Source organism: Cervus canadensis, chromosome 2, assembly GCF_019320065.1.
Source record: "Cervus canadensis isolate Bull #8, Minnesota chromosome 2, ASM1932006v1, whole genome shotgun sequence".
NCBI lineage: Eukaryota > Metazoa > Chordata > Mammalia > Artiodactyla > Cervidae > Cervus > Cervus canadensis.
In genome coordinates, this window is record NC_057387.1 from 106,103,241 (window position 1) to 106,119,612 (window position 16,372).

The 16,372-nt window shown below is 50.8% G+C and overlaps 1 protein-coding gene across 2 annotated transcripts in view; it reads left to right on the forward strand.

Moving 5' to 3' along the window:
- Window positions 1–1,208: 1,208 nt before the first annotated feature.
- Window positions 1,209–16,372, forward strand: part of CSMD2 (CUB and Sushi multiple domains 2) — a 679,919-nt gene continuing 664,755 nt past the window's right edge. For both annotated transcript variants that reach the window (XM_043461986.1, XM_043461987.1), the window contains exon 1: window positions 1,209–1,432. In XM_043461986.1, the coding sequence (XP_043317921.1) occupies window positions 1,240–1,432 (193 nt within the window). In that variant the 5' untranslated portion in view covers window positions 1,209–1,239. The remainder of the gene's footprint in view (window positions 1,433–16,372) is intronic.

A 16,372-nucleotide genomic window follows, 5' to 3' on the forward strand; every position in this document is an offset into this window, starting at 1 on the left:
TCGCTGAGAGTTTGGCGTAGACAGCAAAGGAGCCATCGTGACTGACGGAGGCGCCTCGGAGAGACGAGACGGAGGCGGCAACCGAGTGGGGGTGGGGGATGGGGTGGGGACCGGCGCGGAGCCCTTGGGGCCTGGCGGCCGCGGCGGCGAAGACGAGATGGGGAGGGGCTCACGCCATTGGGAGAAACTCATCTGGTCTGGGGCCAAGGCTGGGAGGGGGAGGGTAAGAACGAGAAGAAGCCGGGTCCTGTTATTTAATTTGAGGATAAATTGTACAAGTAACTTGCACCGTCTTTCTACCAAGCTCACCTGCACCCCCTCCCCCACCCCCACCCCAGCGGACAAACCCAGTCTTCCCTCCAGCCCAAGATTTTTGCCTTAGGGTAGGGGAAAGACCGTAGGGAGCCGAACCCACGGGTTCCCCCACCCGCCCCCAATTCTTAATTCTGGGTCTATGCACACACATCCTCCTGGGATGGGATAGCAGGCTGCTGCCAATGGGGCTGCTAAGCATCGCCCCCCGCCCCAGATTTCAAGTTCAAAGCCGCCACCCAAGATCAGCTCGTAACAGCTGTGACTTGGGGAACTGCGTCCTTCTTTGGTTACCTTTTCTCAGACAGTATTCTAATTTCCAAACGTGGAAGAGGCGTGTATGTGTGTGTGTGTGTGTGTGTGTGTGTGTGTGTGCGCGCGCGCGCTCGCGCCAGTGTGTGAGTGCCTGTGTCAGTATCACCGTGTGTGCGCGCGTGTGTGTATGGGGGGGTGTATTAATGGGTGATCTTATAAATGGAGACGAGAGAACTGAACTTAAAAGAAACTGGTCAATTGTAAAACAAACAGGAATAAACAACCCTTTAGATGTAATTTGTGGTTTGTCTGGAGGTGGAGGTGGCGCTGAAGAGGAACACCCACCCCCCAATATTTTCTCCTTTGCTGCGCCTCCACCCCCAGCATTTGGAGCGGCGGAGAAGCGGCTCCGGAGTGATTAATCCGGGGATAATTCACCCCCCCGCCCCCCGGCGCGAACCCCGCGAAGCGGGATTGGAGCGAGTCATTTCCGAGAGCGCAGCGCGCCTCTCCCCGGCCGGGCGGACACTTGGTTCATTCCAGCCGCAGAAGCTCAGGGCTCCCTCGTACCGGGCTTTTTTCCGAGCAGAAAAAAAAAGCTCCAGAGCTCTCCTGACCTCCTTTCTCCTCGGCGGCGAGCGGAGCCTCTCCCTCGGCGCTGCCGGCCGCGCCATGCCGCGCTCGCGGGGACGAGAGCTGGGGCGCTGCGGCTGCCCCGCGGGGAGGGCTCGCGCCGAAGCCGGGATTTCGGCGCTCGTGCCTGGCGCCGGGAGCCGCTGGGGCCGCCAGCCGCCGCCGCCGCTGACGCCGCCGCCTCTGCTGCTGCTGCTGGGCTGGGGGCTGCTCAGCGCCTCGGCCGCCGCGGGTAAGTCTGGCCACGCGCCCCACCCGAGCCCTCAGCCCACCCATCCCCGACCCGGTCCCTGTCCCTTCCTCCGCCCTCCCTCTTAACCTCCCGCCCCCCTCAACGCCCACCCTCCTGCTCAGCCTCGCCTCGGTCGCCCCCCGTTCACCCCCATCCTCAGCCGTCCTCCGCGCTACCCTCACCCTCACTGCTACCCCCAAGCCCAGCCGCAACTTGACCGGATCCGGCCGGTGTGGGGGGCCTTAGGAGACAGACATCCCCGCCCGGCGTTGCGGGGCACCCGGACCGTGGCTTCAGTTTCTTCAGCCTCCCAGCCCCCAAGGCGCCAGGCTTTTCCCCGATAAACTTTCCTGGAGCCCTCCCCGCCTCCCGATCCTGGTTGGCACACCCGTCCTGGGGGGCTGGAGAGGAACGGCGCGCCCCCTCCCCATTCGCGCGTCTGCAGGGTCTGCCCTTCCCTGCCCCCGCCCATTTTCTCGCCACAGAAGCCCGCGCCCCCGCCGAAGCCGCCCGGAGACTGCGGCCGCCTCCCCCCTTCCCCAAGTGTCCCCCTTCCTCGGCGCTCTGCGCTGGGAGCGGGGGTCAGGTGGGCGGGGGTCCCGAGCTCGCCTAGCCGGAGGACTCTGGTGGGGGCTAGAGGGTTCTGATAGACGGACCGGCGGGGGCGGGGGCTGTGCCCGGGGGCGGGGGAGGGAGTGTCGTCGCCAGGCTCCGCGCCGCCACCTTCCCCGCGGTTCCCACTCCGCGCCAAAGTGCCCTTTCCCGCGCCCTGCTGCAGCCCAGTGCCGGGGCTGCGGCAGCGGCGGCGCGGGCGGCGGGACCTGCTCCTGGCGACCGAGTCGGGGAGGGGGACCGACCTGGCGGGCGCGGCGAGTCCCGGAACTTCGCCGATGTCTGGCTGAGGCTTGCGGACCGGGAAGGCAAGCGGACCTTCGAGAGAACCCAGTCCCCAGTGGGGATCACTGGCCTCGACTAGTGCCATCCCACTTTCCCCCCCTGCTCCCCTCTGAGGCTCAGCTATAGCCAAAGCCTAGAAAGTTCTGTGTCCCCGGGTGGGGACGGGTCCAACCGGTGATGCCTGGGGCCGCATTTTCATTTAGCCCGGAGGCTGACACCCACGGTGGGGAGGGAAAAAAAAAATCCCGTAACACCTGCTGCCCAGGCTTTGACTGAGGGCGCCTTCGGCCTGGAGCCGTGTTGGTTTTCTATTTATTTATTTTTTTAACCACCGACTGAACCTTTGAAAGCTTGGCTTCGGCCATCCTAACCTCCAGATTCTTCTCCCTTTTTGTAAAGTACGACCCTTCCCGGGGGAGCTCTCTGGTCCACGCTGGGCTCCAGCATCTGGTGAGCCGGTCCCCGCAGACCGTGTCGCCAGCTCCTTAGCACGGAATGATAGGGTTGCTGGTGAGGAAGGGCGCCCCGAGCCAGCCCCAGCTCTCCCATCCCTACTTGACCGGACTTTGTCAGTTTCTCCGAAGAGTCATAGCCGCCGACACCCAGAGAGGGGCGCCCGCGGCGCGCGCGCCTAGGAGCTCAGCCCTCGTGCACACCCACACCCACTGGCTGCGCGGTTCACAACGACGCCGCTGGTCACCCAGACTTGCCACATGAGTGGTGGGGCTATGGCTGGGCTGCTGCCTGGCTGTCAGGCCTCTCAGACGTGTGTCCAGGTGCAGCCCCGGATCTGGCTTGGCAGACCTGAGATGACCCTTCATACGATCCAGCTGTTTTTCCTGCTAGATTTGCCCCTGCCCTTTGGGCATGCCATGCCCCCAGGGAAAGAAAAAGGCCAACTCACCGGAGCTTGCACTCTTGGCCTGTGCTGGAGAACTGTTGGCGTGCGGCTCTTGGGTCGCCAGAGAAGTTGGGGGTGGGGGTGTTGAATGGCGTGGGGGAGGGGATGCTCGCTCTCTGGCCTGCCTGCTCTGGCTTCCCCTGCTTCCAAATGCATTTCTTTTTAAACCCTTCCCGCATTTAGATGTGCTGTTGGCCTTGTGAGCAGCAGAGATTTGGAAACGGACTCGGTGACAAATGATGGCAGGATTTGGCACATTAGAGGGAAGCACATTTATTTTGTGTTCTCTTCACACTGTTGACTTTAAAAGACGCTCAGGACTGGGCTCTCTCCCTTCCTTGGCCCGGTGATGACTGGATGAAATGAGTTTGGGATTTGAAAGGGGGAACCTCCTTATCTGCCTTTAACTTTGACCCTGACCCTTTCCAGCCGTGCCCCCACACTTTCCCCACCCCCCGGCCTCTCTAGAAACCCTGCAACCCTCCCCGTCTCTCTGCTTATAATACATCAGTCACTCTCCTGCCTTTTGTTTCCCCTGAATAATTTAACATAAAACAGGCCAACCAGGCTTCTTGGTCCTGTTGACCTTTCGGCTCCCGTCCCATCTTTCTTTCTGATTTACAAGTCAGCTCTCTTAGAATCGGTCTTGAGCTCACTTTCTGTGCCACTGTTCACTCCCTGCTGTCTGGCTTCTGTCCCCAGGACTGGATCTCTCTGGGAAAGATCACCGATGACCACCCTAACTGCCAAACCCATCAACTTTTCCTTTCTCTTCCTTTACCTCTCTGTGAACACTTTGGATTACTCCTTTTAAAATTTCTCTTCCTTGGGCTTCTGGGACACCGTGCTTGGCCGATTTTTCTCCTACCTCTTGGCTGTTCCTTCCCAGTTTCTAATAGTAGCACTTATGCCCCTCCTGAAAATCTGGCTTCCTGCGGTGTTCCATTTCTTATGCTTTTCCTCATTTCCTCTCACTCCTCCCTGGGTGAGCTCATCCAGCCCATTTCTTCCTCTGCCACACTCTGAAGCTTCCAGACAGATTTCCCCTGCCAAGATGCTTCTCCCGATATATGTCTGTTGGCTTCCGAGCCCACGGAAGCTCTGGATCTAGACAGCCTGTATATCCGGCTGACTCTTGGACATCTTCACCTGGATGTTTCTGTTCCAAAGGAAACTCATTAGCTCCACACCCAACCTCCAGTATCCCCCATGGAGGCTGCTGGTACCTGTAGCCTCCCAATTACCCAGCCAGGAACGTTAGGATTATTCTCAAATCCATCCTTATCAGGTGACCATCACATTCTGTCAGTTTCATTCTCTCCATTGTTCTCAAACCTAGCTACTTTTCTCTGGATTAAGCAGCTCTGGGCGCTGAAAAGACTGTTATGCTTCACATTTCCTTAATAAGTAATTTAAAATAAAGGCAATGTTAAACCGTAAATATGAGACATGCCTACAAAGTTCTGATTTTTCCCATGCTAGCCACTTTATTGCTTTGAAAGAAATCAAACATCAAGTTATTTAAAAAAAAAATTCTCCCTGCTTTGCCTCTTAAAAACTGGAGCACTGGCCATACCTATGGAATCGTATTCAAAGTAGTTATTTATCTGCCTCTTGTGTGGAACTGTGAGCTCCCTGAGGACAAGGCCAGTGCTTTATTTCTCCTGGCATCCCCAGCGCCCAGCTCAGGACCTGGCATAGAACCGGTGCTTGATAGATGGTTGTTAAATTGGCTGATGATTTTTAAAAATATTTCTGTTGTGGACAGGTTTCTAGGGACTGATAAGGCCAAATCAAGATTTTTAGATATCAAAGAAGCCAGCTGGTTTGCAGAAGTGATGAGATGACAAAGACCTGTTCTCCAGCTGCTTTCCGCCCAGAACCAATATCACAGATTGATAAGATAGCTCCTTAGGTTCTAGAACCAAAGCAAGGACATGCCCTGAGCATACACCCAGTCCACCCCGCCCAGGAAAGGCAATGATGTATGGGTTTGAAATTTCCATTTGTGATTAAGCTGTGGGTTTATGGTTTTAAAAAATAAGCTGACCACAGCAGAGAGAGTTGACCATATCTTGGGCTGGTGACAGTGTAGCTTTGCTCAAGGTGGGCATTGTTTAGGGTGATGTGGAAAGGCATTAGAGAACTGGATTGCCAGAGCTTGGACACTGCAAGGTTTGGGTGTGTCTAGAAGAGTCCAGCAGGTGGCTTCAGTGACACCACCTTGCCTCCGGTGTCTCACCTGCCTCTGTTTTATTGTCATTGTCATGCCAGCAGGATTAAGGGACTCTGAGGGCTCAGCAGAGCCACATGTTCTTGCTAGAGAACTAGCTGATCTTCAGACCTCCCCAAGGTTCAGGCTGCCCACCTGCAAAAGGGCCAAGTCATCACTGCGCTTCGGAAAGGATTAGAAACCAGAGATGAAACAGACTCAGCACATACATACCGATTATGCCCATGGAGTGGAAGATGGGCCTGGAACAAGAACACCGAGGACAAAAGACTCTGCTAGGAAGTCTGTGTATTCTCCTCCGCTCACCCTGCTCAGAAAACTGTCTGGGTACCCAGGGGAGTGACACTGACAGCCAGTGTCCTCTGAGTCCTGATGGCAACCCAAGCACTTGCGTGTATTAACTCAACCCTCACTGCAACCCAGTGAGGCTGGCAATATCATTCTCCCCCTTTATCCATGAAGAAGTAGGTTCAGAGAGGACATATAACTTCTGCACATAACCAGTCAACCAGGGATTGAACACAGGGCTGCCTGATCCGGAATCCTTCACTGGCAGCCACGCTGTTGTCTGATGTCTAAGGAGAGGTGCTACAGCCCGGGAAGCCTTCCACACAGGTGGCCTGTCTCTGTCCTGCCTTTCCCTCTGGGCTTGTGCATCAGTGATGCTGTGCTGCTTTGGCACTTGAGGCCTGGATCCCAAACTTCCAGCCTCTCAAGCAGCTAGTCCATCTCTACCGCAGCTCCTTGGGGAGCTTGATTTGCTTCTAGTCCCAGAGTTGAGTTCCTCTCGACTGAACTCTGCTGTGAGCTCTCACAACTCCCCAGGTTGTAAAACCCTTTATATCATAAAACTCATCAGGACATATTGGAATTTCCTGTTTAATGAGACAGTGTCCGCCTTCATTCCCCAAGGCTCTGTGAACACGCACAGAGCAGACACTCAGTCACCACTTGTTGAAAGGATCAGAGGCAGGCTCTCTGGAGCCCAAGTTTCTCTCTCTCTCTCTGACTGCCCTCTTGGACTTTTCCAAGGCAAGGGGCTTGGAGGAGTGGGAAGCATTGAAGGTGTATCCCTGTGTGGGAGACAGCGCTAGGTCCTTCTGCATATTACTAATAATAACTCTCTTTTACTGAGTGCTGGCTAACTGCTTTACAGATGTTACTATTCAATTCTCACAACAATTCAGGTGCTATAATATCATGTTTGAAGAGACTGAGACTCAGAAATTAAGCAACTTGGCCAAGGTTATAGAGCAGATAGGAGAGGAAAGAAGATTGAACCTCAGAGCTACCTGACTCTAAGACTCATCCTTTTAATTCATGGAAAGCACCTGTCACAGTGCGGGACCTGTGGTTAGCGTTCGGTGTTTTATATGTTAGATGCTGCCACTACCTCTGCTGCTCCTCCTACTGTCTTTTTGCTTTCTGCACCAGCCTCTTAGAATTGTGAGAAACGGGTCTGATCCTGTACCACTCTAAGACGCCATTAGACGCATCAGCAAGAGTCTTTCTTCTTGCCTCTCCCAATAAAGCACGCTCGTTAGAACCTGGCCTTCTCATCCACCCATCAGCCCAGGCCATCATCCCTCTTCCTGTGCTGTATTGTGCCTAGTCCATCAGTGGAGTCTGACTCTGCCGCCCCAGAGGGCTGGAAAGGCAAGGCTCTCTAGCTCCTCCTAGAGGTTGGAGAGCATCACTGACACTGTCTTCCTTTGGGCTCACTCATTGGTATGTGTCCTGTCGCTTCAGTCCTATCCCACTCCTTGTGACCCCATGGACTGTAGCCCACCAGGCTCCCCTGTCCATGGGGATTCTCCAGTCAACAGTACTGAAGTGGGTTGCCATGCTCTCCTCCAGGGCATCTTCCCACCCAGGAATGAACCTGCATCTCTTGATATCTCTAGCATTGGCAGGCGATTTCTTTACCAATAGTGCCCCCTGGGATATGCCTTCCCAACCTCCCTTCTCTGCCTGCTACAGAGATTTTCCATGACAGCAGGGGAACATCTGGGTGAACCTGCAAATTCAGGGCTGTCTCAGAGTTTTCCGCCTTACGGAGACACTGTCTCAGGATTCAGTGACTTGGAATAGAATTTGGCTTCCCCTTGGGCCCACAGAAAGCAAACGGTAGGCTATGCAGTGTGGGGAATTCTCAACTAGAAAATGATGGTGTGTTTCTTAAAGTTCTTCCCTGGTTCTTGTAAGTTAAAGAAACATGAAGCTCATACTTATTTCCTTTCTGGGCTCCGGAGCTCAACTGCCTTTTCATACCTCACCTTTAAATATGAGATGCTTTTTTTTTTTTTTTTTTTTTTAAGCCTGTACAGATTCAAGACATACTGAGAATGACATGCTCTTTTTAGAGCATGCTTTTGATTCCCTATCAATAGGTTAGGCATTTTGGAAGTTGTTTGAAAAAAATAAGGATAAGATTCTGTATCTTTTCCCCCTCCTCTCCTATCCCAGTATACACCTAACTTTTAGATCTTCGGGTCCTTTGGCTTTTCTCATGTCATTTCACATGACGTGAAGAATGGTCATGCCCTGTGTCTGTTAAAAAATGAGAACTTTGGCCAAGCGGGAGATGGGAGGGGAGCAGATGGAATGGAATATGATGGGGTGGGACTGAAGAAACAGGATGATTTGATATGGACTGAGGTGAAGTAGCAAGGAGTGAGTTGTGGTAGGATCAGGAGTAAACTGGGATGTGTTGGGATGGGATAGAGCGAAAGAATTGGGATGGACTGGGATGGGTGGTGGAATGAAGTGGAATATGATTGAGTAAAATAAGATGGTTTGAAGTGGGATTGAGTGGGTGAGATATAGAGTGTTCAGGAAATTGACTAGTGTAGGATAGAGTGGAGTGGGAAAGATTGAATCAGAAGGGACTAGGATGGGATGGTGGAGTTGGATTGGGGTGTAGTGGGACAATCAAAATGTGGTAGAGTGGAGTGAATGTGTTGTGGTGGGATGGAGTGAGATGGGGGAGCTAGGATGTATTGGAGTGGCTTGGGTTGGGTGAATTGGAAGGAAGTACTGAGAGATATAACGGGATTATATAGCCAACTGGGTGGGCATTGTGAGGAAATGGGAAATTAAGGAGGGGGCCAGAAACAACCTAACCTGCTTCCCATTATTGTAGCATCTTCATCTTCCTTCCCAGAACTCCTCAGTTCCTCATGTGCCTGAACTCTGACATTTCTAGCAGATAGAAAGTCCCCATTAGCCCTTGGTTCCACCTTGGTGTAGATCCTAAAAGGGTGCTGACCCCACTGTCTACTATTAGGGGGTCATTCTTCAGGGAGAAATTGGGGGTCCTGTGTAGCCACCACTGTGAACCCTATCAGAGAAACGTGCTGCACATGGCAGGAGCCCCAGCGCAGCTCAGGTCAAACCCAGCATCAGAGACGGGTACTGTGCTCCCCACAGAGCTAGTGGGGCGTCTGTACCCACAGAAAGCAAAATGCTGGGTGCTGTAGGGGGTCACCTCTCTGATGTCCTCTTTTGAGAGGTCTCCCCCCACTGGAAACTGCCTTTCACTTTCTCCCTATTTGTTTCTTATTGTTGGAAAATTTTAAAACCGAATTGATCTCTTAGGGGATGTCAATTTTATCCTTGAAAATCATTGTTATAAGGCACTTCTATGATGCTAAAAATAATGTATGTATAGTTAAATTGCTGACAGCACCAGAAACTTATTTGAGAATCTCCCGTGTGGTCTGGAGCAGAAAATAAGGGTTCATATTACGGCACAAATAGCCTTGCTCCCTGCCCATGTCTCATTTATACTCAATTAAGTGCAATTATAATCTAGAAACCTCAAAAAATTATGTGTCCATCTTCTTGGCTTTCAAATAGGAAATAGGATAAGGTCCATTATTAAGTGGCTACATCTATTTATTGATTGAAAGAAAGCAAGTGTGACAGTTGTAACTTGAAAGAGAGAAAGCAGAGACTTTGAAAGTTAGACCATTTGAGATACAAGTGAATTATCAGAGGATGCGCAGGCATTTTGTGTGGAATGATTGATGGTCCTTTCTGAGATGAGCTAGTGGGGTAGAGCCGACTCAGGGCCCAGGAGGTTTGTATGTGGGTTGCTACCTGGCTCTCCATTCCAGCCTGAATCTTCCCACCTCCTGGCCCTCACTGCTTCCCCACCACCATGCCAGGGTGGGGGTCAGGGTGGAGAGAGGCTCAGAGACTGGGTGAGGCTTGGCGGTGCTGTGTGGGCTTCTGGTGTGTTGTGCGCGTGCATGCTCAGTCGTGTCCGACTCCTTGTGACTGGTGGGCTGCAGCCCGCCAGGCTCCTCTGTCCAGGAAATTTTCCAGGCAAGAATGCTGGAGTGGGTTGCCATCTCCTACACCAGGGGATCTTCCTGACCCAGAGATCGAACCCGCGTCCTCTGCATCTCCTGCATTGGCAGGCAGGGTTTTTTTCTTGGTTGGTTTTTTTTTGTTGTTGTTGTTTTTTACCATTGAGCCAGCTGGGAATCATTACTCGGCAACAAAAAGGAGGTGAAAGTTTAATGATTTGTTTTCAATCCATGACCAACAAGGACCTACTGTATATAGCACAGGGAACTGTGCTCAGTATTCTATAATAACCTAAATGGGAAAAGAATTTGGAAAAGAATAGATACATGTCTGTGGATAACTGAATCCCTTTGCTGTACATCTGTAACTAGCACAACACCGTTAATCAACTATACTCCAATATAAAATAAAAATTAAGAAATAAAATAGAGAGTTCCTAGCATGAAAACTGCCACCTCAAGGATGGCCTCCCTCCTCCCGGGGACCCGTGTGGCCCCGTTCTCCTGGCCTGGTCATTTGTGAAGCCCTGGAAGTGCTGACCTATGGGAGGTTCACAGCTGGAAGGAAGATGTTCTGGTATATTAATATTCGATACGCTTCTTGAAATTTGGCCTAAGAGTCAGGAAACTAGTTTTTCAACTTTGGGTGTGCCTCTACATCTCACTTCTCCTTCTTAGGCCTAACTTCCTTGCCTGTAAAAGGAGAATATTAATACCCACCGTGTCTATGCAATGCTGGACTTGGAAGCTATTTAATCAACAAAACAGGAAAGATCCAGAGGTTTTTGAAGAGGTCAGTAGTGTAACCCTCACCCAGTGGGAGATCCTCCCAAGGGGCCAGGTTGGCTGGGCATCCCAGGGCTGTGCGTCTCTCTGTCTCTGAAGGTGGCCTGCCTGGCTGTGCGTCGGGGGGTGGGGGCAGTGGGTGCAGAAGGCTAGACTTGCTCAGCTTCCTGGCCCTGATCCTGAGAAACTGAAAGAGAAGACACAGGAATTCCCATCCACTGCTCATCAGATAATCTACTGCAGTCTCCTCCCAACCTACCCACCCACCCTGGGGCAGCTTTCCTGAGCTCAGTCTGGGAGAGGTGACTGCTAGAGCTTCATTTCCACTAACACATCCATCCAAGGGACAAGATTTACCCTGAGGCCTTTTAATTCTAGCAAGAAAAATTCCCTGTGTTCGACAGCCCCTGGGACTCACATCTCCTGTGACACTTTGTGCCTAGAAACATGGAAAGAGGAAAAATACTTACAAGGATAGTTTTCCTGGTCATGTGGAAGGAACAGTTGGGGGTTTTTTGCTTCCTGCTTTTTTCTTTTTTTTTTTTTTTGAGCATAACATGGAATTGACCTACCCTCAGATCATGACACTTTGTGATCATCTGTCTATGAAAGGCTCCTGTCTGGTTTTAGTTTTTAAAAAATTTTCCTTCCTTTATTCCTGATCCCAAGGCTATTGTTGCCTTCCTCTGTCAGTACCAACTCTAATATATTTTGTGAAAGTGAAAGTCGCTCAGTCATGTCTGACTCTTTGTGACCCCATGGACTTCTCCAGGAATTCTCCAGGCCAGAATACTGGGGTGGATAGCCTTTCCTTTCTACCCAGGGATTGAATGCAGGTCTCCTGCATTGCAGACAGATTCTTTACCAGCTGAGCCACAAGGAAAGCCCAATATATTTTATATATATCTTGAAATATGCATGGATCCTTATAAAATATGTAGGGTTGTTTTGTGTGCATATGTAAATTTATATAAATATAGTGAACTGTAAATTTCATCCAGTTTCTTGATTTATTTACTTAGTACTATAATTTTACAGATCTAACCCTGCTCCTTGTAGGTGTCTAGTCCTGACTGCATTATGAATTGTACATCCATCACATTTCCTATGTCAACTCCCCTGGGAGTAGACCCTTGGCTTGGCTGTAGCTCCTCCTGGCTACACTTGCAGTTCTGAAGAACATCCTTGTACATGCTATCTTGGGACCCTGCGTGAGAATAACTGGGCTATACAAAGTGGAGAATTGGGATCCCTGAGTTAGCATGTTAATTTTCTCTGTTCAGTCATAATGTTTTACAGAATGGCTGAGCTAGGGCTCACTTCCACCAAGAGTGCACAAGAGTTTCTATCTTCCCATATCATCACCAATACTTAATACTGTCCACCTTTCTAATTTTTGCCATTCTGATGAGTTCAAAGTGCCATCTCACTGTTTTATTTTGCATTTCTCTAATGACAAATTTGAATATCTCTTATATGCTTGTTAGTTGTTTGAGCTTCTCTTTTTGTGAATTGCCTAGTCATATTCTTTGCCTATTCCTTTAATTAGACTTCCTGTCTTAATTTTAAAAAACCTCGGTTTGATTTGCAGGAGTTTCTTTTATATTCCAGATATTGCCTTTTGTCAATTTTATAGATTCCAAATAACTTCTCCCAATCTTCCATCTGTCTGATTTTTGTTCATGATGTTTTTCTTTGGACAGAGATGCTTCATTTTGAGGTAGTCAGATCCAGCAGTGTTTTGTGGAAGGCAGAAGTTGGGACATATGGGGGCACTGATGAGCCAAGTGTCTGGGTGGGCTTGCAGACCCACCTGGGTCCATCCTCCTACAGGGCTGGTGCTCTGTATGGAGGGCTTGAGGAATCCTAGAGTCTTCCTGTCCACACTGGGCTCTCAAATCCCACAGGAGGTCTTTCTCTTGGCTCAAGGCCCTGTGTTTTGGAAGGTGCCAGTTAAAGTACAAATTAATTACTTGATGTGTACCACACTTAGAGAATGTGAAGCTTCACTCAGTCCTTCAGGGGGTGTTTATGAAGCATGTGTGCTGGGCCTCAGCTTTTGAATGCATTGGAGGCTACAGACAAGTTTCCAAGATAAGGGAACATAAGAGAGACAACTATCCAATGTTCGTAGCAGCATTGATCATGATATCCAAAAGGTGGAGATAACCCACATCTATTAATGGATGAATGGATAAACAAAATCTGGCATCTACATACAGTGGAATGTTATTCAGCCTTAAGAGAAGAGACTCTATATTCTACAATGTGGATGAGCCTTGAAGATATTATGTTAAATGAAATTGCGCTTAGTCCCTCAGTCATATCTGACTCTTTGCAACTGCATGGACTGTGGCCCTCCAGGCTCCTCTGTCCATAGAGATTCTCTAGGCAAGAATACTGGAGTGGGTTGCCATGCGCTCCTCCAGGGAATCTTCCCGACCCAGGGATCGAACCCAGGTCTCCCGCATTGCAGGTGGATTCTTTACCAGCTGAGCCACCAGGAAATTATCCAGTCACAAAAGAACAAATCCTTTATGATTGCAGTTAATATGAAATATCCAGAGTAGTCACATCCATAGGACAGAAAGTAGAATAGTGGTCACTGGGGCTGGGGTTTCAGGGGTTGAGAGGAATGGGGGAGGTTATTGTTTAATGAAAAGAGCTTCAGTTTTGTAAGGTGAGAATTCTGGAGATGGATGGTGGTGATGGTTACACACGATGTGAATGCGCTTAACACTCCTGAACTGTACACTTGAAACATAGTAACTTTTACATTATATATGTTTTGCCACACACACAAAAAGAGGAATAACTATCCAGGCTCAAGGGGTAAGGGAAGCTCCTAGAATAAGTGATGTTTAGGCTGAGACTTGTAGGATACAGAGCAGAGAGCAAATGAAGAGAAGGGGAGAGGATCCCAGCATGGAAATGAACCAGCACAAGCTCTTGGTTGGGTGGAAGTGAGGCATGTTTAAGGTCTGGAAGAAGCTCAGTGTGACATGGAGGTCGGCTAACCAAATGAGGAGTCTGGAGCAGGAGTGTGGCACTACCAGCTAGGCTGGCTGGCACAGGTCTTAAAGGACGGCGGTGATGACAAGGGTGGGGTATGGTACCAGGGCACTGCTGGGGAAGGCAGGTCTTGGTGCCCCACAGGGAGAGGTCAGCAAGGATGAGATGAGGGCATCCTCTGCCTTCCTCATCTTTTCTACCCTGTTCCCCGCCTTCCCAGAGAGGGTAAAACATTTGCTAGGACTGTCCAAAGTCCACGAAGCCCAGGTAATAAATTGTGGATTGTGAATCACAGTTCTGTTAATCCTGCCTCAGTGAGAACATCCCACAGCTTTCTTCAAGAAAGAAAATAAGAATAGTTCATCCACCTGCTTGGGGATGACATCGCAGGCCCTTTCAACATTCCCATCTCCTGGAGACACCTGCTGTATTCTGCCTTGTCCAAGTCATGTGTGCCCCTGCACATTTTAGTCATTCTGCCTCCTCTGTTCTCTTCCGACTCCTCTTCCAAACTCTCCAGTTATCTCCTGCCCATTTCCTTTCCCGCTCCCTCCTTTTTTCCCAGCCCTGTTACTTTCCTGACACCAAGACTCTTCACTCTCTTTGTAGAGTCATCCTCCTCCACACCCCCAGCCTCACCATCAGTTTGAGCCTCTACCTGACCTTTGACCTTGTTGCCTCCACCCCCTCAAAGGGTAGACCTTTGACCTCTACCCCCCTCCTCACCTAGGACCTGCCGTCTCCAGGACCTTCCCTTTAGCCAGACTTTGGCCCAGCAACTCTGTCAACAAGGAGGATTTTCAAGGCCTTTAGCTGCTCCCATCTGCTCCGGACCTGTGGACCAGGTCACTGGAACATTCACTGGGCCCTTAGTGCAGTGGCCCTGGCCCAGGGGTACAAATAGCATTTACAACCAAGTGCCTTTCCCAAGGACAATGACATGTTCCCAAAGGCCCAGGGAACTCTAAGAGAATATAGGAGGGGGACGGGCGGCAGGACAGGAGTACAAGCAGGCTCTCCAAGAGTAAGCAGACATCCCACTTTCACTTTCTTTCCATCAGAGAGTAGGAGGTCCTAGGCAGAGGGAACAGTCTAGACTAAGGCTTGAGGCAGAAAGCTGTGACTGGGAGATGTCATGTTTGCATCATCATCCTGTCCGTCAGCACCACCGTCCTGGAAGCTGGAAGTGGTCCTTTAAGGAGCACTTGGGAGATGCTGAGAGCTACACGCTCCCCTCCCTAAACCTCATGGCCCTTCAAAGAAAGCAGTCATTTTGCAGTTGAGAAAACAGATTTAAGGAGATCAAGTTTCTTGCCCAAGATGGTATAGCTAGGAAGGAAGAGAGCCTGGATTTAAAGTAGTCTGATTCAGGAGCCCACAGGCTTCACCACTGCTATACCCAGGTCAAATGAATAAGTGAATGAATGCATGTGTGCTCAGTCGTGTCCAACCCTCTGCAACCCTTTGGACTGTAGCCCAGCAGGCTCCTCTGTCCGTGGAATTCTCCAGTCAAGAATACCAGAGTGGGTTGCCATTTCCTCCTCCAGAGGATCTTCCCGATCCAGGGATTGAACCTGAGTCGCCTGCATTGCAGGCAGATCCTTTACTTGCTGAGCCGTAAGGGAAGCCCAGGTCACTCAATTACAAATGTAGATTCTCAGGCCCTCCCCGGATCTTCTGAATCAGAGTACCTTGGAGCATGGTGTGGAAGCTGCATCTTTAACAAGTTTCTATTATTATTATGCACATTAAGTCTGTCTAGGAACCTCTAAACATGCAGCTGGAACCTCTGGGTTCCAGCCTGAAGGTGGAACCCAGAGGAAATGGGACTTCAGCCATCCACTCCTCTGCAATGATCCTGACTTTGAGCTCACCCAAGAATCAACAGACGAAGGGCTTCCTGCTCCCCTTCCCCACTCCTTTCCTTTCAGCTGAGCCTGGTGGAGCAGGGACCCCAGACGTGACCAGATTAGTGCTGTTGTGCTTCAGCCGCCCCGCTAAGGGACTGGGAAAGCCCCCGAGCCCCACAGGCCTGCTTTCCATTCCTAAACTGCTTAGTGCACTTGACAAAAGGCCTGCTGCTCAGGATGGGCCTGGCCGCTCTGAGCTCCTGATTCACCGTGTCCTTCTACCAGTCCCTGACTTGTTAGGTGAGAAAGCAGGACACCCAGGGGAGTCTTATCCTTGACTTCCTTCTGCACTAACTCCTATTATACCTGATTTGAAGAGCGGACTCAAAACACCTAAATGCCATTGTCCTGGGGCCTGTTGGTGGAAGGCAGCTTCCATTTAGGACAGAGGCAGAGCAGGTAGGCTAAGGCAGGCAGCCAGGTGCAGTCAGGATCAGGGTCAGGGCACACTGGAGAGGAAGCTCCCAAGGGTGGAGCCAAGGGGCCCAGGGTTGTTTCTGGCTGGAGGAGGACCCAGCTGCCAGGGGGAAGGGCCTTAACCCAGCGGAGGGGCATTTAGGAAGTCTGTGGGTCCCTGTGAGCCGTCAGGGACTCTGCAGGGAAACCAAGGCAGAGGGCCAGTTATGCAAATAGGGATGCTAAGACAGGAAGTTCTCTGGGAGGTGGGGAAGCATCATTCATTTAGCTAAGGGTTTCTTGAGTTTCAGGAAGTGGGATAGGGACTATTAAATGAGTGCCCTGGGAGAAAAAGACTTCATAATCAGATGAGTTTGGGAAACACGAGGCCCTGATTTCCAATGTGTGGCCCCAAGGCTTTGCCAGGAAGCTTCCTAGACTTGCAGCTTCTGTGTCCCGCCTGCAAAGCTCTGTGTTTGCCCAGCTCTCAGC